This window comes from Meriones unguiculatus, chromosome 11, assembly GCF_030254825.1.
Source record: "Meriones unguiculatus strain TT.TT164.6M chromosome 11, Bangor_MerUng_6.1, whole genome shotgun sequence".
NCBI lineage: Eukaryota > Metazoa > Chordata > Mammalia > Rodentia > Muridae > Meriones > Meriones unguiculatus.
The window spans coordinates 25,000,482-25,026,665 of NC_083359.1; the positions used below are offsets into that span (position 1 = coordinate 25,000,482).

The 26,184-nt window shown below is 42.5% G+C and overlaps 1 protein-coding gene across 6 annotated transcripts in view; it reads right to left on the bottom strand.

Annotated features, from left to right (window-relative positions):
• Ebf1 (EBF transcription factor 1) overlaps positions 1-26,184 on the bottom strand; it is a 394,413-nt gene that overhangs the window by 126,912 nt on the left and 241,317 nt on the right. For all 6 annotated transcript variants that reach the window (XM_060363815.1, XM_060363813.1, XM_060363812.1 and 3 more), the window contains exon 7: positions 13,669-13,750. In XM_060363815.1, the coding sequence (XP_060219798.1) occupies positions 13,669-13,750 (82 nt within the window). The remainder of the gene's footprint in view (positions 1-13,668; positions 13,751-26,184) is intronic.

Consider the following 26,184-nt stretch of genomic DNA (forward strand, 5'->3'; position numbering starts at 1 on the left):
TCAGTCCAAATTCCATCTAGAGCAAGTCACTCACACGGGGACACCAGAGATTGATGCAGTGGCTGGCAGAGTGCTCTCTGTATATTCATCACCAGCTGACCAGGTGTGACAGGGACTGACGCCAGTGTTTGTCCCTCATCAATTCCGAGTTAATTTCAAAGGAGAAAGTGAGGGGAGAAGTGGAGAAAACGGCCTATTTATTTTCAAAAACTACCACATACAGTGACGGTATCATTAGAGCAACAGGGGCGCTTTTTGGTTAGGGAGATGGCTTTGTGAGACACTGGAAATTACATAACAGCTGGGTCTTTCAAAGAAATGTTGATTTACTACACGACCACAATTGAGTGGTCACTGGAGTCGTTAGCTGAACAAGCTATAAAAGGAAATCCCAAACAGTGTCTGTTTCCAGTGCCAGGAAATGGAAAGTGGTTACGTCTGTCTTCAGAGAAGAGAAAGTAATGGCAGACTACCAAGCACCTGTAAGACACCAATGCTACAAACAGCAAGACTTAAAATATCTGGTCTCTATTTAAAACGCCGTCATCTAACTGCTGACATTAAATAAAACGACAAAAAAAAAAAAAAAAAAAAAAAAACCCTCCCCAAAACCTGTTAAGAAAGAAAGAAAGAAAATTATTCCCTTTTCTTGGTAAGGAACGACCACAGAGCCATCTGTGTGATAGGACCACTCGACAGTAAGCACAGCTGTAACTGGACAAGGATGCCTATGCCGTTTATTCTAGGAACTGACTAGCAGACATGTCCCTCAAAAACTCATGGTACAACTTCCCAAGCCCAAAATAATTTCCCCATTCCAATCTGGAAGTGATTGGGAAAGATTAAAATAAATTCTTGTCTAAAATTAACTCACAGTAACCTGTGAGATGAAAAAGAGGGGCTGGGAATTTAATTCTGAGATAACTTGAAACATAGACCCAAGGTAGGTGGGCGAAGAGCCTCTGTAGTCTAACCCAGAATCAGTAGGTTGCTGGCAGGTAGAGGCAGGGAGAGGGACAGACAGACTTGATAAGTCTTCAGCCCATTCAAGTTTTGTCAACAAAACACACCTTGAACTTAGGAAAGAAAAAAATCATAGAAAATTTTTTTCTCATTGAACTCAACAACCCCTTCCTTTTTATTCCTCCTTTCACCCTGCTGCCCAGAGAAAAAGGAGGACATCAACATGAGAATGTTGGTTCCTACAATTTTACTGTGTGTGTTGGAACCAAGCCACCCCGTTTCTTTTATTTCACTGTCCAAAGGTTTGACTATTAAACCTTACAATAAATATGACATTCCCTTCCTGATACAAAGTAGCCATACGTCAAATACTGGTAGCCACTGGACTAGGCAAGACAAATACAGCATTTTAAGCCCTCCAGAGTGTTCTACTGGGTGGCATTCCCCTGAAATAGCTCTGAAATCATTTGTGACAATTTATTTATTCATAAAGACAAACTGTAGGCTGAGTTGTATCTACAGAAATAAATACAGGTTTAGGGATATATATTTGTATATTTTTAATCATTAGACTTTTAAAATAAAATATGTGCAGGGACGTTGCTTTTCATAACAATATCTTCCTTCAGGCATGCTGATTCTATGCTGCCTGGTCTGGTGGCTTCTGTTTGGGCCCTTGCCCTCCAAGTGAGGCCATTTGGTATGAGGCTATAAGGAGAACGAGAAAGAGGGGTAGGTCTGCCAGTACCTGTGGCTTTCTTGAGAAATTACACTATGGTTTTAGTTTTTTGATTTGTTATCAGAAACTTGTGCATTTTTTTCCTGGGTCTTGAAACCCTAGATGTGGTTGGTATTACTCTCTCCCTCTCTTCACAGTTGGAAACGATTACACACAAAGTACCTATCTCCCCTCTCTGATATAGCTTTGGCCATCCGCTGAAGGTGGACCTTCTTTTTCTGTATCCCAGAGTCCCTGACACTCCAGTGATGTTTAGAACAGTCTCTGATTCTTAAGACTAATTCTGTGAAGCTAAGTTTATCCAAGTGTCAAGCCAGGTTCCTGGTCCTCAGTGAGCACTGGATGAGCATCAGCAGAAGGGGCTTTCTTACTCTGTGGGTAAGACCAAAGAGTTCCAAACAGTGATGGGCTGATAAATCAGACCTGGCACAGTGATCCTGTGCCTGACTCATTAAAAGCATCCAAGAGAAACTGGTATTTTAAAGAAGAGGACAGAGGGAGCCCCTGGACCTCCCAGTTTTAAAAACCCACTCAACATGAGTTGACACAATTGGGAACTCCAGCAAACCATCCTCCTACTGGATTGAATAATTTTACTTCCTAGAAAGCATCTCCACTTTGGCCTGCTACAGTCTGAGTTTGACACTAAGCTAAACCTCACTGCTTGGAAAACAGTCTGAAATCCCAAGTCATCTGATTTTCCCAAGGTCTCTCTCTGGGAAGGATCTCTAGAAAGTTCCGCATTGGCTAGTTTGTCCTCTCCGTCATTTCTCAGGCTGTCCTTCGCTCCCTGTCAACACAAGAGACCTTGTGTGTCCTAACTATATCATCTAAGATTCTTGAAGCATAACCTCTGTCTCATGAGCAGATTTTCAGAAAAAAGATACAAGCTGCTAACTTCAATGGTGAGTGGAAGATCACAGTAACAAAAGTAGCAGCCTGCATGGAAAAGGGAATAAGACTAATGCAAGGACTCAAAATTCCTATTTCTGTGCATTTCTCAAGCTGATATAAAACCAGAGGAAACACATGGTGTCAAAGCACTGTCAATATTTAAATTTATAATCTTTGGCAAATACATGTTTTCTTCTTAATAAGTTAGTTGTTCTCGTGAATTAATTTTGAAAACAAACTTGGTTTTCAAAGCTACAATCGTAAGTTGCACATGACAACTCCAGAGAAGAGAATACTTAGCACAAGTTGGTTTAGTTCGTGGCTTCTTTCCCTAGGGTTTCAGCTCGTTCTGTTATTTTTATTTATTTATTAATTTACTTAATTTGCATTAATACAAGGGCCCTAATAGCCAGGTATTTCTTTTCTTTTTCTTTCTTTTTTTCCCCACTTTTCACAAGTGTGTGTGGCGTGAATGTACGAGCAGGCATGCTTTTGTTTCAGTGGGTATTCTGGTGCATGTGGAAGACTGAGATTGACAGTGGGACTCATCATTAGCTCTTCCACTGATTGACAGGCAGGGTGTCTCAATCAAGCCCAGAGCTCACAGATATAGTTAATCTTACCAACCAGCTTGCTCTGGGAATCCAACCTGTCTCTGCTTTCTGCAGTTGGCCTTCTAGGTAGGCCATCGTGCCTACCACCCTACATTTACATGAGATTCTGGAGATACAAACTCCCAACCTGTGGCTTGCTGGGCAAATGCTTTGACCTCTGAGCCATCTCCCCCACAGCCCAAGGTACTGAAAAACAAGAGTGACTTGAAGCACATGAACGAGAAAGCAAGGGAGCAACATCTCATGGACTACGACACCAGAGCACACAACCCACTGACGTGGCTGGTTTACTCTCCAAAGAATGTTGCAGAAGGAAAACAGTAGCCAGTTCCAAGAGGTGCTCAAGTTCTCCACATCAACACCACCAAATTTACACGTTGCCTCCCTAGTCCCCAGTGCTTCGGAATGATGGAAATTCCAAATGGGGCTTTTATGACATTAAAGGAGGCCATTGGAGGTGGACCCTCATTCAGTGTGACCAGTAACTTCCCAAGGATGGAAAGTTAAGGACCCAGAAGGAATGTGAGAGTCAGACAAGGGGAGACACCACAACGTTTGGTGGTGGAGACACACAATATGTTGCCTGAGGAAGTAGAAACACAAACCTATATACTTGCAATGAAATTCTATAGAAACTGAAAACTGTTCCCACACAAATGGGTAGAAGCACATTCAGGGAAATTTGAGTAAGACGGGGGGCAGGGACTGTCAAGGTCCCTACCCTGCCTGCAATTTTGTTCTATGATGTTGCAAACCTTGAAGGAGCTTGGCCAAAAAACACACAAGAATCCCTCAATGCTACTTACACCGATTGTGTGCGCCTCTGCAATTACATTGAAAAATTTTCAGCCAAATCTAAGACATCAGCAACCAAGATGTCCTTCAAAGGGTGAATGGATAAACAAACTAGTAATCCATACAATGACATATCATTTAGTGATAAAAAGAAATGAGCTGTCAAACCACAAAAAGGCATGGAGGAATCTTAAATGCATATTACTAAATGGGGGAGAAAAGCCAATCTGAAGAGGCTATGCACTGTATGATTCTAGCTAAATGACATTCTGCAAAAAGCAGAGCTATGAAGACAGAAAAAAAAGTGCTTGTCAGGACTGGGGGGGGGCAAAAATCAGTAGAGGACAGAATTTTACGGCAATGAGACTCTTTTGTATAATAGTGTAATGCTGGGTACACAGCCTTACTGTGTTTGTCCCAATTTCTAGAACATACAATGCAAGGAGAAGCCTACTGTAACCATGGGCTTTAGTTATTGATTAATTGCCATTGGCACTTTAAAACAAATGTATCATACTATAGAGAGACCAAGGGAATGACATTATGGTTACATATAAGAACTTCCATGGAGTTTATTTCTTTTTCAAACCTCAAATTATTGTACAAAATAGTCTGAATGGTCTTCAAAGCAATGCTGAAACCACTTCTGAGCAGGTTTGGCAAACAGTGGGATTATATGACTCAACAAACTAGTGGCTTCCAACGAAGAGTTCTCAAGCACAGTAAAGAGAACATTTCAGAAAGCAAGTGCACCCAAAACAAGCCTGCACTGAGGCAAAAGAGAGAGGGTTCAGATGTTAAGATCATGTACTGATCTTGCAGAGGACCCAAGTTTGGCTCCCAGCACCCACAACTGCTTGCAGCTGCAGCTCCAGGGGAATCTGATGCCTGTAGCCTCCACAGACACCTGCATTCACTCATGTCCACATCCCCATCCCCACAAGAATTATAAATAAAATAATAACTTAGAATAAGTCTGCATACAACTATTTTGTAACATCATCGGAAAATGCTGCTTATGTCATGGCTATGAGCATGAACTCTGAACTGGCAGTTTTACATTTGAATCATTTTGAAGTAGAGAGTGTGATTCTTTCTCTAGAAACACCATCAGACTGAAAAGTAATGGCATCAGAAACATTCCTATTAAAAACAAAAAATAACAAACAAACTGGTAACAAATCCTAAGTAGTTACAACACTGCAAATTTGGGCAACACTTCGTTTTACATTTTAGAAAACTAAGGATGGACTATTTTTAAGTGTCCTCAAAGCCACAGGACAAATTAAGAGCATAGGTGAGCCTAAAGCAAAGCTCCCAGCTTTTTGGTGGGTTCTCACTCGCAATAGTGTCTTGTCCTGCCTTGAGTCTACCCTGCCATTCCTGCTGATTTCTTCCAATCCAAATGGATGGTCTTGAGGTGCCTGTTGACAGCTTAAGTATTATTTACATTAAAATGGTCTGCAGCAGTTAGGTCTTCATTAACTTCGTCCTTTAAAATATCCTTGACTGATAAGGAATGAGATATTCTCAGAAATGTGCCTGATTGCTAGCTTCTGTCTGGTTGAAAGATCCCAAATAAGTCATTAAAAATTATGGAGGACGTGTGAACCTCCAGGATGTAACAGAGTGGAACTGCTGGAGACGGGGAGCATCTAACTGAATTAAGTGTATACCGGAGGCTCAGGGCAAAGTTATATTCTCTCTGAAGAGGACAATAGGAGCATATACCTCCCGTCTGTACAGGAGATGGAGACCTGTGGAAACCGGATCAGCTGCTGTCTTTCCTAGATCCTGAGCTGTGAATGTGCTAAACCTCATTCCTCATACAGTGGGTGTAGATGTCTCTGATGACCGCTGATGGTACATCTCCCACTTCACTGGTACTCTGTGCTCACTCGGTGAGGTAAACAGAGAGAAAGGTCATGTGCCCTCTGCAGACTTGAACATGGCATGTCTGTGTAGAAATGAGGCACAAGCAAAGAAACTCTGCCCAATAGCTAGGATTCCAGGACCAGTCGGTCCCTAATGGATTCCCAAGCCCATCACTTATGAGTCTGTAGCCACAGACATGCCAACCATAGGCATGAGCTGTGAGTCTACCCTGTGCATGCAGAACATCAGGCATTGTTGTATATGCCAGAGAAGTAGCAACCAGCAAAAGGCAGAGTAATTTCCTAGCAAAAATCTTAGTTGCTATTACTTTAGTTCTTGGAGTTTAGTTCCTAACATAAGAAAAGTTAAGGAATCAATTAGGTAAGCAATAAACAAATTTTAAAATTAATAAATTTAAGGAAAAATGAAAGGGGAGTCATACCTAATAAGAACTATTTTTGATTGTTATTAACAAATGTCTCTCTGAGGGAGGGACATATTATCTGGTCTGAGTAGTGAGTATCTAGCTAATCAGTGCAACGGCAGCAGAATTTCCCAGGGAGTTCTAGCAGTGAGTTCTAGCAAGATCCTGAGCCTGGAATAATTCTTCTGTACTCAAGGAAGACAAATGAAAGAAGAGAAGGCCAACATACTAGAATAGTGCAAAGTGATCAAGAGCAAGAGTGATAGAGATCCAAGTATGATTATCTGTGTGTGATACTCAGTGCTATATCTTAAGTAAAGCAAGAGCCTGATAATTAAAATTACATGTTAAAAAATAAAATAGCTGTGGTCGGTCAGTCTCCCTAGCTATATGCATTCCCAGAATAACAGCCATAGGCAGTCACTGGTCAAATCCAAACACTTCACAACTACCTCTGTTTGCCTTTTACAATTTCTTCTAAGGCAGCCATACTTAATGTGGAGATACTTCTGCTAAGTGCACATCTACCTCTCATCAAATCACATCCCCAAGAATCCCTTCTCAGAGATGCATACTGTCTGCCAAAGGCTCGGAGCAAGGCGTATGTCAAGATGCTGATTGGCCCAGTAAGCTCTGATGATTTCATAGACCAGGTTTGACCATGTTCCGTGAATTAATCCTGTTTTTGGAAGCTATCGTTAGAGTTGCTTTCAGTATAATTAATCAGCAGGGCACATCTTGAAATTATTCTGTATAAGGTAGAAGAAAGGTAGCTCGAGCTCCCAGAATTCTGTTGGGAAAGAATTTAATTGCAAGAAGTGTTGTGTGTCAAGGAGAGAGAGAGTAGAGGGTGGGGAGAATGAAAGAGAGGAGAATTCTTCCTTCTTTGAATAAGTGACTTTTAAGCACTCTGTTTCATCATAGACATTGGGTATGTATCTTAAGAACACTATAATCACAGAATATAATAAATTGATTTATGGAGACCATGATTTTTTTAAAGTAAATTACAAAATTCTCCGATTTTTTTATGATTCACTTTAAAAACTTACACTTTCATGTCATAACCATGTCATCATTTTCTAAGGAAAAAAAAAACTTTTTTCTTAGAAATTTGGAATAAGTAACCTAATGATTTCTTTTATCCCCTATCCAAATGACTAAGTGAGGGAAGAGTGTTTAGACATGATAAAATGAGTTTGTTCTTGTTGTTTGCTCTGCTCAAGGACCTTGTCTGGCTTTCCCAGGAATGATGTAACATCGTCATCTCCTAGTATCTGTGGAGAGTTGTCTATCTCTCTCTCTCTCACACACACACACACACACACACACACACACACACACGGATGTTAAGATCTTTGTAAATGGCGTTCTTTTGCATTAGCCTTATATGATCTGTACTTAGAATATGGAAAACTGAACGATATGTCATGCTGTGTATTTGGGGAATAATGACCAAAAGAATTTTTTACGTAGTAAGCACAGATTCAGGGTTCTTCAAGTATTTTTCCTTCTGCAGGTAATTGAAACTACAGCAGGAGAATCCACTGATATAAAGGACTGACTGTACTTCTGAGGTTAAGCTCTGGACTTAAACGCCACCATCCCTGATCACATGCTTTAAGATAGGATGCCATCTCCAACCCTGTTGGTTTTTTTCCTCTCTCTTATAATAACCTGATTCATTTTTATTGCAATAACCACCAATTACCAGTTATTTACAACTATCATTCTTTACATATCTTCACTGTGACAGCTAATGGAAACTCATTCCTTATACATTCATTTTCTCTCTTTCCTGGGCTATATCACCAGGTACTGGCAAACCTCCCTGTGGCTTCAATGGCCATGTGACTGGCTACTCCCAACAGAAAATGGGCAGATTTGACATGGGCTATTTCTAAGCCAGGAACCTGAAGATATTATGAGCTACTGTTAAGGCATCCTCCACCCTTCTTCTGGCTCCATGAAGACAAGAAGACTCTAAGGAATTAGAAAGACATAAAATCAAGAGTTTCCAGGTTCCCAGCTCATTTCAAGAGAAAAAAAAATTATTCTTCAACATGTATGAACACCAGCATGTAGCTGTTACATGTAAGCCATTAGATATTCTTTGGTCTATAAGTTACAGGAGCTACTCTTGCCCTAAAATAATTCCCAACCAAAATATCAGTTTCATTACAGCAAAGACTCTATCTTTTGCATTTGTCACTATAGACTTACCACCTAGCACTCTAATAAATACTGCTGAGCGCTTGCACACATGAATAAGAGAATATATCTTACATCTATATTCATATATACTGTTGTCATAGACCTAGCATTTTTATACAGATGCAGAGTTATAGCCCATCAAAAAAAAACTTTGCTGAAGGGAGAAGATGAATTTGGAAATTTATATGTTATTGCAGTCTCCGGGTCTTACAGTTTCTACCAGGATGACAACTTGAGCCCAATTCCTGCTCCTCCTTCATCGCTCTCATCTGCCAGTCCCAACAAGAAAAAAAAAGTGGCTAAAGATTTAAATCTTAACCTTGAATTGTCTGGCTCCTGTCAGTTAAAAGCCAGACCCTGACATGGCTTTAACATGGTCCAGTAACATTAGCATCTTTTTACTGTCAAGATAGAGAAATGGGCTCTTTTAGTTACACTGAACTGCTCCCTGCATCGTGGGCTGTGTCTAGACCCAATTTGCCCCCCCTTCCTTTACCTGTTCCCGATGCCCACCACAACTAAATGAAGCTGGTATCCACCGTTGTACTTAAGTAAGTATGCTACCTTAACCACAGCCTAGGGATTTAAAAATATATAGATATATAGATATATAGATATTTTAAAAAAGACAAAAAGCTGGCTTGTACCAGGTTTTCTATGAGGCTCATGCCATACTCCTAAGCTTTTCAGAAAGTGATTAATTTTTTTGAGAACACTCAGGTCACACTAATTGACATGACCTGTATAATTAAGAAGTCTCTGTTTGCACACCAGAAGCCTAGCCGCCATGAGGCTAAGTCTGCTTGACAGAATGTCTTTATATGTCAGGAGATCAACAACCTTTCTTATGTTCGTCTCGGTCACCTACATGAGCCCCTGATTGCTCTTCTGAGGAGACATGTAGTGGCTTGGCTGTGTGAAGACAGGAAAACATACCAAAAAGACAAAAGAGAAGCCACAGCAAGGCACCTGATGAGAGCTGCCTCATAGGCCATGAAGACTGCATTCATCAGAACTTTCTGGAACTTGGCCTTTCGGTACTACTGGTATGCAAAGAACGGATCAGTATTGTCCGTGCCAAAAAGACACTTTCTCAGTTTTTCTCATGGACAACAGGGATGTAAAAAGCAAGCACATGAGACCAGAGTCTCAATTTCTGTGCTACAGAAATTGAAAATGTTGATTGTTTGTAAGGACTCTTTATAGTCAATATCAGCAACACTCATGCATACATCCATGCATGTATACACACACACACACACACACACACACACACACACACATTCTTTAGATTTTAAGATTTGGGATCCTCAGTGTGACTTTTTTTTCTTTGTTTTTATTTTATTTTATTTTATTAATTACACTTTATTCACTTTGTATCCCCCCATAAGCCCCTCCCTCCTCCTTTCCAGGTCCCACTCTCCCCCCCCTTCTTCACGCATGCCCCTCCCCAAATCCACTGATAGGGGAGGTCCTCCTCTCTTTCCTTCTGATCTTAGTCTATCAGATCACATCAGGAGTGGCTGCATTGTCATCTTCTGTGGCCTGGTAAAGCTGTTCCCCCCTCAGGGGGAGATGATCAAAGAGCAGGCCAACCAGATTATGTCAGAGACAATCCCTCTTCCCATTATTATGGAACCCACTTGGACACTAAACTGCCATGGGCTACATCTATGCAGGGGTTCTAGGTTATCTCCATGCCTGGTACTTGGTTGGAGTATGAGTCTCTGGGAAGACCCCTGTGTTCAAATTTTCTGGTTCTGTTGCTCTCCTTGTGGGGTTCCTGTCCTCTTCAGATCTTACTATTTCCCACTTCTTACATAAGATTCCATGCACTCTGCCCAACAGTTGGCCATAAGTCTCAGCGTCTGCTTTGATAGCCTGCAGGACAGAGCCTTTCAAAGGTCCTCTGCGGCTTCTTTAACAGAATTCTCTGGATGTCTGAGGGTGGCTCTACTCCACTGCAGTGTAAAAAAGGGCTTTCTTCTGGAGAATTGGTCCAAACTACATTTGCTACATTTCCAAATTTTCCTACCATTTGAAAGTACTCAGAGATTAGCCCACCTTCTGTAACAGTGCTCTTTCCTTCCAGGGCAGTACTCCTGTGTCATGAACTTGGGTTGGGTTGCAACCTCATGCATCAAGTCTCTTCGGGAAGCCTTTCTAAGTTATCCTGCGATTCTATCACTTACTCCTAGGTTATCACTATGGATCTTGAATATTTACAGATAGCCTGTTGCCTCACCCAGTATTTATTTGACAGACTCTGGATGCATTCTTTGTTGTCCCAAAGCATCAGATAATATCCAAGTCACAGTGTGTGACTTGAACCTCCACTTGATGGGAGTGTAATTTTGAGTGAATGCCTTCATTGCTCTAAGCTCACTTCCTCAAGTCCTGGAAATGGGAATAATTGATACTTGTATGTTCTTAGTAGGGATGCTATGACAAAAACTACAATTCATGTAAAGCATTTCACATTATACCTCTTATGAAATAAGCACTCAGAAAATATTAGCTTCATCTTCTTCATCATCACCATCATCATTACCACCACCAATGTCCATGAATGTATGTAAAGGCAGACACAGTATCCATACATATAAATATGGAATTCACTGAATATGGACACTGGTATAAATAGTCATCTACCTGGAACTTAATGAAGTTAGCTAGAAATAAACAACCACAGAGAAGAGAGGAGGAGAAACCAGTTTGACAAGGAGAGAAAAAAATTAATGGGGACCATGAGTTCAGTGCGGGGGTTATGGGCTTAGGGTTCAACCAAGCATCTGTACTGCTAAACTGAGCCTGGGTACCAGGTTTCAGAGACCTTCACCCCACAGTTCCCACTGCTCATAGAGTGGGTGATGGCAACACAGTAGGTTGAACCTGAGATCCAATAAGGAGTTTGCCCTGGTTGACAAAGACACAGCTTCTCTTAACCACTGTCTTGAGTCTGTGCTGGCCAAGATGGCTATTACTTTGGAGAAAGCTCTTTCTATTTAGGATCTATTTGGGGAGCAAATAAATCAGGTGTTACATCAGTCATGTGTATTTGAAGGTCAGTGTGGACACTGGGTAGAAAGGCAATTGTGCCTAATCTAAGCATGCAGTTTCTGCAGGGCTAATGATGTCACCCCAAACTTAGTCATTGGTCATCAAGTTTAGAAAAGAGCCAGTAGCTTTCTCTAGAGAACCATTTTGCCTCTCTTTTCCCTACCATGGGTATCTAACAATGTCTAAAAGACTCTTCAGTTGTTAAGGGAAATGGGCTACTCTCTATCGCTATTCTATGACTAAAGAGATCTAGGGTACAAGTGAGCATCCTACAATGTAGAGTACACACACAGACATGTATGTATGTATGTATGTATACAGAGGAATTGTCCAGTCTAAAGATTCATTGTGCCCAATTTGGGAAGTCCTGGTCTAAATTAAGGGCTTAGTTAAATGTATCACTAGAATTTTTCCTAAAAGCTTAACTTTATCACTTATACACTCACTGCCTTACAAGCAAATTGTGACTTTTTTCCTGTGCTCAAAAAAATACTTAAATGACTTCCTGTCTTTCCTCAGAGCTATAGTTCTAAAACCCACCACTCAATAGCGGGTCCTGTAAAACTCTACACAAATGTTGCTGAAGGCCCACGGTGTCACCCAAGTCCATCCCATTTCTACTGCCCTAAGAAATAGAGTGTAGTTGATGCTGGCAAAGTCATGAGGCGTGATTATTACACAAAAATTGCCTCATGCCTGTATAGCTTTGTTCCTAACCCAAACTTGACCAAAAGAAACATACAGCTCATCTGAAAACTACAACAAGCTATCAAAGAACATATGCTAAAACCCCACACACACGATGCACGACGCTTTGAACAGTGGCATCACAATTTGAAGGCAGGAGGTGGCCAGGAAAGAAACTAAAACTTTATTGGATTCTCTGGATTCATTCCTATCAAGACAAAAAAAGCAGTAAGGCTGAGATGATTTTTATAGAAATTCTCTAAGATCTCAGGAGACGATAGCATCCTTCCACTGGATTTGTTCTTTAATGAGACTAATAAGTCTCACTGCTTTTTAAAAAAAAATCATTTTGATGACTACGATATTGACATCCACAATCAATGCTCAAAATTCCTTCCTTATTTCTCCTCAGAGAAGGTGCAGCTAAAATTTTTCGGGCACCTTTTGGAGCTGGTACACTGAAAACTGCACTTTGAGCTGACTAAACAGGCATAGGAGTGAACTTTCAACAGCACCCTGCCTCTCTGACAGGTTGTGCAAGCACGCATCAGCACTGACACGGCAAATAGCTTACCCATAAAATGAGATGGAGAGCAATGCAAGGAAAGGCCTTGACTGTGCTACTTGAGATGTGTTTCCTGGTTCTACACCACCCACCCGGGAGCTTGTTAAAAACAAAGACTTTCAGCCCCACCCACCCCCATCTCAATCAGGACTTTAACAAGGTCCTAAGGGATTCTCAGCATGTGAAGTTGCAGGGGTATTATGTCTAGAATTCCTGAAACACCTGTGTTTTAGACGTCACTCCATTTGTTTTTAGGTTTTCAACCTTTTAACATATGTATAATCCTATCTGGTTAGTATGCTTTAAATGGTGGCAGATCTGGAAGACATTTAGTAATACATACATAGTGGGCACAGGGGCATTCCTGGAGTGGAACAGTGTATAGACATGTTTTGATTCTTAAGGGTCCACTGTTGGTGCCAACAGCTGCTGGGCTTGTGTGAGAGGGGCGCAGAGGACAAGAATGGGCCTCCTGGTTTCACCCCTTACTCTTCCTCAGCAAAGTTCTACTTAGAAAACATTTAGGGAATAAAGCCATCGTTTCTGTGTAATTGGCTTAATCTGTGGCTGTCTGGTCACGTGAGTCCGTCCAGGAAGCCAAGATGAGGCTCTAAGGACACAGCTGCCTTCATCAGCGGGCGCAGGTGGTGCAGCCCCAATTCTTGTCTAAGAAAAACAACTCCTAGATTGCAGATGCCTGGGGACCAGTGGCCTCACCTGCTCTTCTCCTCCAGAGAAACAATTAAACTCCACATCTTTCTGCCAAAAATGTTTTCCCATCATCTCTTCACGTTCAAGTCATTATTAAGATTTAAAAAAAAAAACAAGAGGGACCCACCTGGAATCTCCGCATGTCACGTGGGTTTCCTGCATTCTTTAGGCAATTTTGGTTGCATTTAAGGAAAAACTTCAGGAAGAATCTGGGGAGAAACAAAGGGATCACGGTTAGCATTTCAGTCCTAACAAGGGAGTCACAGTCAGAAATAACGTCCAGGTTAGTTACAGGGGTCTCTTTTCTTCCTGCATCTTCTGCAATGCTTAGGATGGTGTGAGTTAGAATCGGTGTTCTATTCATGCCCAGTTCTTCATATTACATTCAAGGGGCATATTCTCTCTGAAGGAATATTCTTGGTACTGCCAACAGATCTCACAAAAGAAGCAACTCCCGCCCCCCCCCACACACACACCAAGGGAGTATTTTCATTCAGAGAGCAGGTCTTTAACCATAATTTAACATGGGCTCCAAGTGGATTGAGAATTCCCGTGGTCCCCAAGCATAACATATAATTTAAGTGTTTTATAAGTTCACAGATAATGAATGGCAAAGTGCAGACTGGATAAATACAAAGAGCTGATGAATACCTCAAATCTTAGCATCTCCAAATAAGATGTTCAGATTAACAGCCCTGGGAGGAGTGGTAGGATTCACATAATGATTAAGACTTCCCCAATCCTCCAGATGTTTTTTTTTTTTCCTTAGACACTGGCCTTATACACAAAAGCCATTTGTGATTGAATGTGGGCCTTCCTGCCTCTCTCTCTACCCACTTTAGTTTCTAAGTTCTATGGTAGTCTCCAATTGACTCGAGAGATCCCACTTAAATTGGTGAATCTATTTGAATTGTCAAAATTGTCCTGATGTGTGTGACACAGGACTTGGTCACTCTGAGTAACCACTGAAGTAAAACAAGTCCATCATGGAAATGCAGTAGGTATGGCGAGTTTTGTGCTAGTGCGTTCATACTGGTCCTCCTCTGTTAGCCCCCTCCGTCTGTTTCCTATCTGGGAGAAAGAGAAGAAATTTATGGCCACCTATTTTCTACATTACTTTTTTTTTTTTTTTACTCTGGGGACAAGATATCTCTATGAAATTCATTAAAATACTGGTCAATAAAACTCTTCTAGAAATACTCTTTTTCTTTACTTTTGGCCTGATGTCAGGGCTACCCCAGGATAAAATTGCCAACTCAATATCAGTAACTTAAGCAAAACGAGCATTCCGTGATGCTAGTCTGAATTTAGTTTTGAGCACAATGTCAGCAGAGTGGCCCCCATGATCCTCTATCACAAAGGCACATACCACATTCGAACAGCTTCCATACACAACCTCTGTGCTCCCTGGTCTGTTAGAATCCTCCAGGATGGGAATATGTGGGAGCGTTGAAGAGAAACAATGACTTTTTTGAAACAGAGTGATAAGATTTCTTTACAGTGTGAGAACCTTCTTACATGAAGTCATTTAACATTACACAGCCCCAAAGCCCATCAATGAGGAGGCCTCTGATAATGGTTCACCCCACTTCCAGGGCCTCTCCACGGAGGCCAAAGTTTATCGACCTCCTGTCTGAGATGAATGACTCACAGAACACTGCTGAGGTCCAGCTGTGTATAACGGAATCCACCCCGGGGCCTCCTCCGCGCCCAACAAAGCTCTGCTGATACACGTTAGCTGTCCAGCCACTCTCTCAACCAGTCCTCTTTCAACAGGGCATTTGCACTGCTGGGCTCCTCTGAGCCCCAGAAAGTGACCGCACCAGTACATGGGGCTTTCAAACATTATCAAATATGCCAAGGGGAGTGGTCGTGAGTTCCTCATAGTGCTGGGCTGGGTTCTATACTTAGAAAAGTATATATGAAAACCATCGCAGGGTCCAGAGAGGGGTGATCCCATTCTAATGACAGTGAGTGTCTGTGTGGTATGGTACCCTGCAGTAAGGTGTAAAGGCCACAGCTTTTATAAAAGGACCCAGTATGGGATTTACAGCCAAACTGTAGCAAGTACTACCCATGTGCCTTTGGAAGAGGCACCTCAACTTGAACTTCAACTTTTTTCATCTACACAATGAGACCAGGCACCTTACACAGCAACTGTGAAAATGAGCCGAGATGCTGCCTAGTGCCTAACACAGCTCAGGATGGTGGAGGCTGCAGCGATAGATGCTTTCAGGGTGTTTTAAACACACTTCTCTCTAGCCTCCCAGATAACCCCTGCTATTCACCCTGCATGATCCAAGAGGACACTCGGAATCAGTCACCCAGTTGCCTTTTCCAAAAGTGAGTGCAGGCGGGCCTAGAATTTAACTTCTGATGCAGCGGACCGAGGGGCAGAGCTCGGAACCAGTATACCAAGACAGTGTCAGTAACAATAGGACTACAGTGAGGATGTCAATGCAGGCTGCCCCTTTGGCTGGTAGAAATTAAAGCGATGACACCGAGTCAGAACAATGGTTTTACTAGGGGAACCACAGGATTATTAACCACCACCCCTCCCGAGGCAACAGCAAGCTGGGGAGGGTTATCACGGCCAGTCTCCCTCCAGCGGGCCCCCCTGCCCGTCTCCCCGTGGTTGATAATACTTGCCGCCTGTACGTGTTTAAGCCATTTGAGCCCGGGCCTGACAGCCAGATTCAGGTTGTGTTAGAAGGAGCTGTCAGCACAGCCTCTGGCATCCTCAAGTCGGACAACTGCTAGCCACCGTGAGGAGTGCCATCTGGTGCCAAAGTGGGTTTTGAAAGACAGGCAAACAGGACACTGGCTTTGCCAGAGAGAGAAAGCATCGAGGGAGCCAGGGATCTTCTGCCTCAAAGATGAGCAGGGCTGGGCACCTGTCAGCAGCTCATCATTAGCACAAAACCTACGCCGGGCACACACCGGATCACCTTTAAAGCTACACCGGGCACACACCAGCTTGCTGTTAAAGCTATGGCGGCCACACACCAGATCGCTGTTACCCTAAGCTGCCCTGCCACTTGGCCCGCTGGCAGACTCCCCCACCCACCCCCTCGGCAGCAGATCACTTGCTGCTGAAATTGAAGTCTTGACCATCTGTCGCGGGTAAGACAGCCGTCAACTGGTGCCTGGGGCCTCACACAAGCCCTTATGTGGCAAAGACACTGTGAAGGGCCAGTTCTTTTGGGGAAAGCCAGTTCTACTCCAGAGCCTCAGGAATTCTCTCAAAGTTTTCCCTTCAGTACAAGCCAAGTATCTGACCCTTTTGGATCACACTTCCTTAAAGGAACTCAAGAGGAGTAAGGAGGAGTTAAAAATACCCTCAGTGAGAGACTGACTCAGATGCTAGACACACAGACTTGGGGGTGATTTATCTAGGTAAACACATAAGGCATCCCTGAACTTGGGGACACGAGTGTGGAGTGTCTGCTGCTCCACACAGGACGTCTCTGATTCTGAGGGGCTTCTGACAAAGTGGAAGCTACCGTAACACAAAACCGTATGTTTGTCTAAAGAACTGCCACATTCTGTGTGTTTGATAAAACGTCCGGGAAAGAGCATGGCTGCCCTACCCCAACTGTGGGAACCTGACCCTCAGCAGGACAATGCCGCTATTGACACGGCAGAGTTCCGAGGAGTTCCATAGAGTCCCGGATCAAACTCTCTTTTTAACTCAGTTCTTTTTTTTTTTGCGGGGTGGCATGGCTAGGTGGCGAGAAACCCAACACCTTTCAGCTAACTTTCCCCAGGAGTACCATCATTATTATTTAATACATCTTTCAGTGGGTTATTATCCAAAGCATTTAAGTTGCCAGGGTCTCTCTGAAACCCCCACTGAAGTCCTTGATGATAAGCATTCCAGGAAGGATCGAACTCACCCAGAACACAACACAACAAAGATTCAACAAAAAGAAGGGACGTAGTTAGAGTTCAAAACTAGTATTCTAGATTGCCAAAAGGACAAGTAAAGATATGCATTTTCCAAGAATCACAGAGCTTGTGTGTGTTGGTGTGTTTTTGTGTGTTGGTGTGTTTTTGTGTGTTGGTGTGTTTTTGTGTGTTGGTGTGTTTTTGTGTGTTGGTGTGTTTTTGTGTGTTGTGTATGTGTGGGGTTTGTGCACGAAGGTGCATGCAGGTGCACACGTCCATACACGCCCCCAGAGTATTCCAGGGTCCTGTTCTACCGCCCTCCACCTTATTCCCTTAAGACAAGTTCACTCATTAAACCCGGAGCTTGTTATTTTTCCACTAGGCTGATGGCCAGCAAGCACCACGAAGCCTCCTGCCTGCTCCCTGCGAAGTGCTGGGATTCCTCTTACCGGACAGCAGTGCCCGTTTTTAAGTGGATCCAGAGATCCAAACTCGGGTCATGGTCTTCGTGTGTATTCAGCAAGTGCCCTTGTTCTCTAAGCCATCTCCAGGGCCCAAGTCACAGGAGAACTTATAAAGTGACTTTAGCCATCCCTTTATCTAACCTCCTCATTTCACATGTGAGGGAAAATGAAGCTCAGGAGGCAAGATGATCCCTTCATAGCTCTCAGTGGCTGTGAGAGCAGAGCTGTATTCTCCATGTGCTGGAGAGAGGCCCTCTTATCTTTCCAATATGACGCCAGCTCCTCACACACCAATCCAGCAAGAGGTCAGCACTTAAGCCCGTGACCTTTCTAGTCTACCACTTCAATTAAAAAAAGAAAAAAGTAACATCATGAAACCTGAAGGGACATCCTATTAAAGTTGTGTGTAGGTTCATCAGTCAGGCTGATGTAGGTAGGACATTGGTCCATTATTGAAGGAACTGAAATAAACACGTGTTGTAGAACACATTTGTTGGTTTAGTGATATACTTTATAGTAGTTCACCAAACAGTAGAGAGTTTCAATTATCTGCCTTGAATCCATGTAACTAGCTTAGTATTGGTGGCCAAAAGTACTGGGTTCTAGAAAGAAAATCAATTAACCAATATAATCAAACTCCTACATGAGGGTATGAAAAACAAAGCAAACTCTATCCCATGTCTCCCATGACATAATGGATGTCGTGTGACTTAAAACTGGTGGCACTTAGTAAATACTGAGTCAGTAAATAGAACCTCGAGCCCGCCCTTGAATACAAATCAGAGCTTTCAATAAAGACAGTAGGAAAGTCTACTGGACAAGCCAATTTTGTTGGAGATGAGAATAATATAGGTCAAGTCCAATAATCCCTGAGAGTGTTATCAACAAAATGTGGGAATAATAAGACTTTTCCTTTCCAACAACTGAGTAACTTTTATCAAACGTAAAGCTTTGTTGCTTAGCTAAATGTGTGATCTTCCCCAAAGATTTAACCTCTCTGTGCCTCAGTTTCATTATTTGTAAGAGGGAGAAACCATTAGAACGTTTCTTTTTAGAAAATCAGTAAGCATTTAAAGGTGTCAAAACCGAGCACAGAGGAAGCAATAATGCTCATCACTGTCAGTGATCGGGAACAGAGGCATGCTGCCTGGACCAAGAGATGCTAAGAGTTTCAGATACGAAAAGTCTCATTTCTCTGGCATAGTGCAGGGTCAGAAAACAGGTGAAGCCCTGTGTACAGGCTTCCTCAAATGACATACAAAAAGAAAACAACAAAAGAGATAATCACCAAGGAAAGGCTTGAGTACAGCAGCTTTCCCCAAAGCGGAATAAGTAAGGCAGGGTCTTAAATTATGGAGGACCCCAGCTAGTCGGAAGTGAAGGGCACACAAGACAATACTGCCTTCCAAGCGCAGCCTCCATACCCACCACTAATTGTTATGCAAACCAAGTGCAGTGGATCTGGACTGAACAGGTTGAGTTTTTTTACCTCTCCCGACCCAAAGTCTGAAAAATCACGTTTGTTTGCTTGCAGCTGTGCTCATCATGTCCAGGCTGGAAAAGAAAAATGTCAAAGCCCAACTGAACAGAGACATAAAACCTCAGTTCCTAGATTCAGAATCCCAGGAAGTTCCCCTGACTTATGCCCACAGATGGTGAGGCGGCAGACGGCCCTTCCCAGTGGTATTTAGTACGCCGGGACGCACTCTGGCCTCATACAAGAAACAGCTGTGTAGAAACAAATGTGGGGTCCCCTCTGGGTGAAGTTCAAGCTGCTCCCACACATGATCTGGAGAGGATCGGGAAAGGCCTTGTAATTAAAAGGGGCCCTTTGGAGTCATAGACCACCCTATCACCTTTGCTGCCACAGAGGACAGCTTGCTTTGGCATCAGTCCTCCGGCCCCGAATTTACCAGGGAAAAATTCCCAGGAACACTAGGATGCTCCCAAATTGAAAGTATTTAAATGGGTAGCACCTGCCCTCGCCCAGGACCACCTAAGTTGTCTGAAGCTGCCTGAGCAATGCCCTCTTGGTAGCCCTCAAAGTCTCAATGCCCCATGAAAAGGTAAGCCAGACTCCTGTTCCAACTCCGAGGGAAACAGCTGCCTTGAAAACAGGACAGGTCAAAATGGAAAGAGAAAACTCTATTTTTCAAGGTCAAAGAAAACTTCCTGGCCTCTCATTCACAGACTACGCTGTAGGGTACAGTTCATCCATGTGAAAACATGATACCCAAAAGTCAGCCAAGATCCCAGGGAGGCCACAAGGGCAGGCCAGGAGGCTGAACTGAACAAGGGCAGACCTCGTCTCCTTTTCTGGTAGGAAAAGCCACAGCAACCAAAGACCTTTCTGACTTACTCCACACAGTCCTGTGACATACAAATGGCTGAGAGAGAAGCCATGAAGACTCTTCTGCTGCTCCCCACAGTAGAAGAGAAACGGAAATGAAGCCATGATGTTGTCTTGGGGATCCCAGAGGGAGAGCACACAGCTGTCCCTATTATTGGCCAATGACTTCAAGAAGTTTACCTTCCCTGGCAGATGCTACCTGGATCTTGGGCATTTCTGGAAAGTGTGTGCAGCCTAAAGAGATAAATATGATCAGCTTGAAAAGGATTCATTACCACAGAGCTCAGAGTTTGGCTTGGTGAGAAGACATAATTAGTGGCAAGAGCTTAAAGCAGGGGGATGAGGGGGGTGAGGGAGTGTTGGAATATCATAACAGTTGCTTAAAAACTTAAAAATGGTTTAAAGGTAAAGGGCCCATTGCAAATAGGGTCCTTATGCTAGGAGTCAAATCTGACAGGTAGCAAAAAGGGTCAGTGTCAGCCAAAGGGTGGAGAAGGACCACGGGGGGAAAGAGTGTCTCGTAATCTCTCAGAAGAGACACTGAGAAGGGTGTGAGATGGAGGGCCCGTGGCAGAATGCTGACTTCTGCTGACCCAGTCCAGCTGATTCTTCTGGCAAGGTTCATTGCCCATTAAACAAGAAAGAATTACAGAGTGCCAAACCTGAAAGCTCTTGAATGACAGAAAAGGAGAGACACTTCAGGGAAGCCCTTTGACAGCACTCCCAAGTACCAAGGCTTTCTTGCCAGAGTATATAAAGGTTCAGAGTATATAAAGGTTGGAGAACTCTTGAAACCAGTGTATATGTTTTGATATGCAGAAGGAACCTCACAGATTAAAAAAACCAACCAACCAACAAACAAAAATGTTTGTCTGGCCTGCTTGGGAATGACTGAGGGAAGCAGACTGGGCAACAGTTATTTTAAATTATTTCTGTCACGTGGAGCACAGCCTACAGGTAGTCAGTGGACATAGGACACCTGCAGACTTTGGAAGGTTTTCAGTGGTGTTGGGCCTTGGACTTCTGGGTTCCCACTGTAAAGTGTTATTCGGGATGGAAAAAATAGAAGTATTGCTTACTTACTACCTCATGACAGCATCAGACGCACAGGGGAGGAAGGAGAGCCTCAGCATTCACCTTACCAGTTTTTACAGAAAATGTGGACACAAGACCATTTGTGAGGTCTTGTGTTTTACATCTATTAGGCCCTACTCCTCCAAAGACTGTCACGAACAATTCCACATTTGGCTAAGGCTGAGGATCTGGCTTGCTTCCATGTATGTGGACCTATCTGCATTGCCCACGTGGCACGCCTGGGTTGGCTACCCAGAGGCTATTTAAGCTGTGGGCTGGCTTTCCCCAGGGTCCGAGGATTGTTCAAGGTTCCTGAATAAACTGCATTGAAAAAAAAAAAAAAAAAGACTGTGGCGTTCTGCTTCCACTCTCATTTTACAGATACTATATTGAACATTATGTAAATTGCCTATTAAAATATATTACATATTCATATATATAGTTGTATATAAGGTAGCTAGCTATCTTATTATCTTATAATGGGGATGTTGCTCATTGACCATATCTGGCAATACACTTCACCATCACTAGGTTAACTAAATTAGAGCTAAAGCCAAAGAAAAGAGATTCTGGCCCTTTGAACCCAAGACGTCCTAATTACCAATTCTAATGTTTCAGGTTTTCTCATGACCACTTTATGTGTGACCACCACCACCCCCAACACCTTTTAACCCTGGAATATTTAACTGTAACAAAATGGAGAATTAAGGTGAAAGCAAAACCAAGATTTCCTGGGTCTCTTTGGGGAAAGACAGTGAACAACTTTTTAAGGGTTTAATTTGATTACCCATCATTATGGGTTCACAGTCGCTGCCTTTGAAAACCTTTCATGCAGACACAAAGCCACAGGTGGAAAACGAAAGGCTTTGCTATCACTGTTGTTCAATATATAAGTATTTAAAATCGTGAGGCCCATCCATTTAGAATCTGAGGTCTGCGTTTCACTTGCCCCCTTTATAGTTTCACTCTGACTCTCTTCTGTGGAGGTGACAGATGCCAGGGAGGGATTAAAAAGTTCAAGTCAACAGTAACTGAGACAGACAGCTTTCCCTGGACTCTTGGCTTACTATTCCCTGGGCTCTAGACTTACTATCCTTTTCCATACTTTGTGAACTATAAATATTTGTAAGTATTCATTCATTCACTTTACCAACAGATCTTTCCAGAGAACACAGGGTGAACTGGATTCTCTCCTCCTTGGTGCCAGTTGCACTAAAAGCATACAGATTTTAGTTTAAGGATTTTGTCCAAAAGAAAAGTATTTACATATGATTTTTCAAAAAAAAAATGTTTGACTCTTATTTGATTAATTGCCAAGGAAAGCTGAACAGCTTTAAATGGTCTATTAATCTGTTGTGGCCATTAGGTAGGAGCCAGATGAATGAACCTTAAAGGGCCTCACAGGGTCAGTAGTGGACATTTCCAGGTATATGTTCCCCTTCTTCTTCTCTTCCCATCATTCTTTGATTCAGCCACATCAGACTGCATCCTTGTGCCCTTAGCAGGAAGCCTCCTTCCTCCCTTCATTGTTGGCTGCATCCCTGGGTCAGAAGTATCTTCTACATTCCCTCACCATCCCAGCTTCCCATAATCCTACCTACCTTTCAGGTATGGTGCAATGGGCTACATCATGAACCTTCCCTGATGCCCCTACAGAATTAGTCATATTATTCATCACTGTTACATACTCTTAGTCCCCCTTGCAGTAACTACAGCTACTGTGTCATTGTCGGCCCCTCTGTGACACTCCTTAAAGAGCCCCACAGTTCATCCAGCACCCAGGACAGCTGTGTTTGAAAAGCACCAAAGGAATGCCTGCCTTACATTTGAACATTAATATTAACGGCAGCTAATTTTCAATCATAACACGGGGATGACTTGTCTCTTTTTATTCCCCTCCTGCGTTTTTGAATTTTTTCCATTTGTATACAATACTTCTGTGGAAGAAACAGTCAACTTCGGTGTTGTAAAAATCAAAGTGCATATCATTTATCCCGAGCCTTGAGAAGGTTTCTCCATTGTGCAATGGGTAACTGAGGAAATAAAAATGATGAGTGGTTTTCTCAAAGTCTCTATATGCTAAGATTTGCCATTTAATTCAAACAAGCAGAGTTAAGAGCTATCCATCTCACGGTCTGTGACCATTTATTAGTTTCATACATGCATAATTCATGCAAGAGCTCATTGGTGTCCTTAAATGTCCTACTTAATACTGTCTTGACATCAAAGTTCAACATATTATCTCTAAGTTAAGCCTGTCATTGTTCTTACAACATTTACCTGGAACCCAAAGGGATAAAAGGCCATATTACCAACAGAGTAGAATGGCCTCCTCTAAAATTCTACAAGCCATTCTGCTAACTTTCATAGACCCTGTAGCTTGAAACTCACCATGATTTGCTATCTCTTCACTCATTCTGCTTCCTTGGGTCATTCATTTCCCCATTCATCTGGTCCTGAATTCAGTATTTACTGAGCTCAGCACGTGTTACTTGCCAAGCACAAGGCATACAGCCATTTTGCTGTGGAAACTCACTAAAGAGGTCCCAGGCAGTTTTCCTTAGAATCTTCTTAGTGACTTTAAAAATCAGTGAACATGCCAGTCCTATATTCTAGGCAATATGGTGGAGTTATGAACAGAAATAGAGACCTACAGAGAAGGAAAGGACAGATCATCTTGTGTCATTGAACTTTAGGTTAAAAAAAAACAAAAAACTGAATTCAAATCCCTGACTGGTAAAAAGAGGCATGTCATTCCTTCACTCCGTCCCTCTTACTCTCAGCATGTGTCACAGAGGGGGGAAAAAGGGACAAAATTTCCAGGGACAGATGAGATTTGACAATTTTTATTTTTATTTGTTTGTTTATTTATTTATTTATTTTGCTTTCTGGAAACAAGCTCATTTTCTACAAAGAAAAGAGAAAAGAGGAGGGAAGAGGAGGAGGAAAAAGAGAGGAAATCACCTCTAAATAACTTCCATCCTTGGGAAAAGGTACCAAATTTTTCTAAGGATGGAAGTTGTTTTAAAATGATTGTAATGCAGCATCACCCACCCTTTCAATATCCTCTATCACTTTCCCCACTCGCTTTTCCAAGAACACACTCCCTGGTTCCAATCTCAGCATCTCCATGTGCTGCCTGCCTCCCCTGGGCTTACACATTACTGTGATAATTAATTTAATTTGAGCAATGGCTTCCATTGCAAACAATCACTGCATTCCAACATGCCACACAAGATGGGCTCAGATATGAACAAGTGACCCCTTAATTTGGATTTAAAGCTTGGGACCAGTCTTCAAATAAAAATGACCAGGGAGCATTGTGCCCACAGAGTACTGACAATAATCTCATGAGCTTCCAATTATCCCAGTTCATATTATGGACAATCCAATAAGTCTGTATGTTCTATTCCATAAAAAAAATATAAAAAGAAATTCATCATATTGAAATCAGAATGCAAAATAGAGCCTGACACTTTATTAAGCTCTGCTTCTCGGGATATCATAAGGTTGCTGATGGAAAATGAAATTAAGCAATCGCAGAGATGAAGAATGACACCATTTAGACTTTCTGCAGGTGCTTTCATGCTCACAGGTCACTCACCCTCCCCACAGTATGTCACCCTGGAACAGCTTCGGTTTAAACTCGAGACACGGGGTAAGGGGGGGGGACTCTAAAATCTCCTTCACTTTGTCACCTAAATTCGTCATTATTTACTAAAATCACACTGCTAAAGCAAGAGGATGACTTAGACGTTACCTACTGCTATCATCTTAATCAAGAGCCTCTGGATAGTTGACATAACAGCCTCAAATATTCCAATGTGGAATGTAAGCTTGTGCACACATGCTTTTCTGTGTGAAAGGTCTACAGGGTTCTCAAGAAAGAGGGAAATAGGAGTGTGTGATGGATTGCTCAGGGTGTGCCTGCCTCTGCCTCCTGAGTGCTAGGATTAAAGACATATGCAACCATTCCAGTTCATGTCCTCCTATTAAAAATAGCAGTCCTGGGGCCGGAGAGATGGCTAAGAGCACTGTCTGCTCTTCTAAAGGTCCCGGGTTCAATTCTCAGCACACACATGGCAGCTCACAGCTGTCTATAACTCCTGTTCCTGGGGACCTGACTCTCTTACACATGGAAACAAAACACCCATGTACATAAAAAAAATAAAAAATATATATATAGCAGTCCCTTGCTCTCCTTTTGGAGTGCTTTGCCCTCACTCAAGAGTTCTTGCATTTTTAAAGCCTTGTTCTTTGGAATTGGGCATGTATGTCACTGGGTCCATCACTGCCCTCAGTTCAATGGCTGCCTTAGGGATAAACATGTGTTAAGTCAAGCCTGTCAGGCCCCATCAGAACCAGCTGCAGGTCTTAAGTAGCTTGAAAAAAAAGTCTTTCCTTCTATCATAGCTTAGCCAAGAAAGATATGAAGCTGAGGTATTGCAAAATGCAGTGCCTTAGAGAGGATCCTTAGAGAACACAGGCTATTATGCAGATAACGGTGCTCACAGGGCAAAAATATATTTTTTGACAGATGAGGAGGAAGCGAGTAGAGAGGGCTGCCCTGCCAAGAAAGTTGAAGTGAAGTTAGGCAGACATGTCGACCAAATCACTACACTGAGCAGACGGCAGAAAAGAGAGTCTCAAAAAGTGTGTATAAAAAGTACAAAGTCTCCTTTCCAGAGTCCTGGTTAAGTTTAGGCTCTATAACAATACACTTCAGTCACAATCATAAACATATGCATGTATTTATCAAAAACATATACATACATAAATGAAGCATACAGATATATGAGAGAGATGATAGACAAACAGATAGATAGATAGATAGATAGATAGATAGATAGATAGATAGATAGATGAG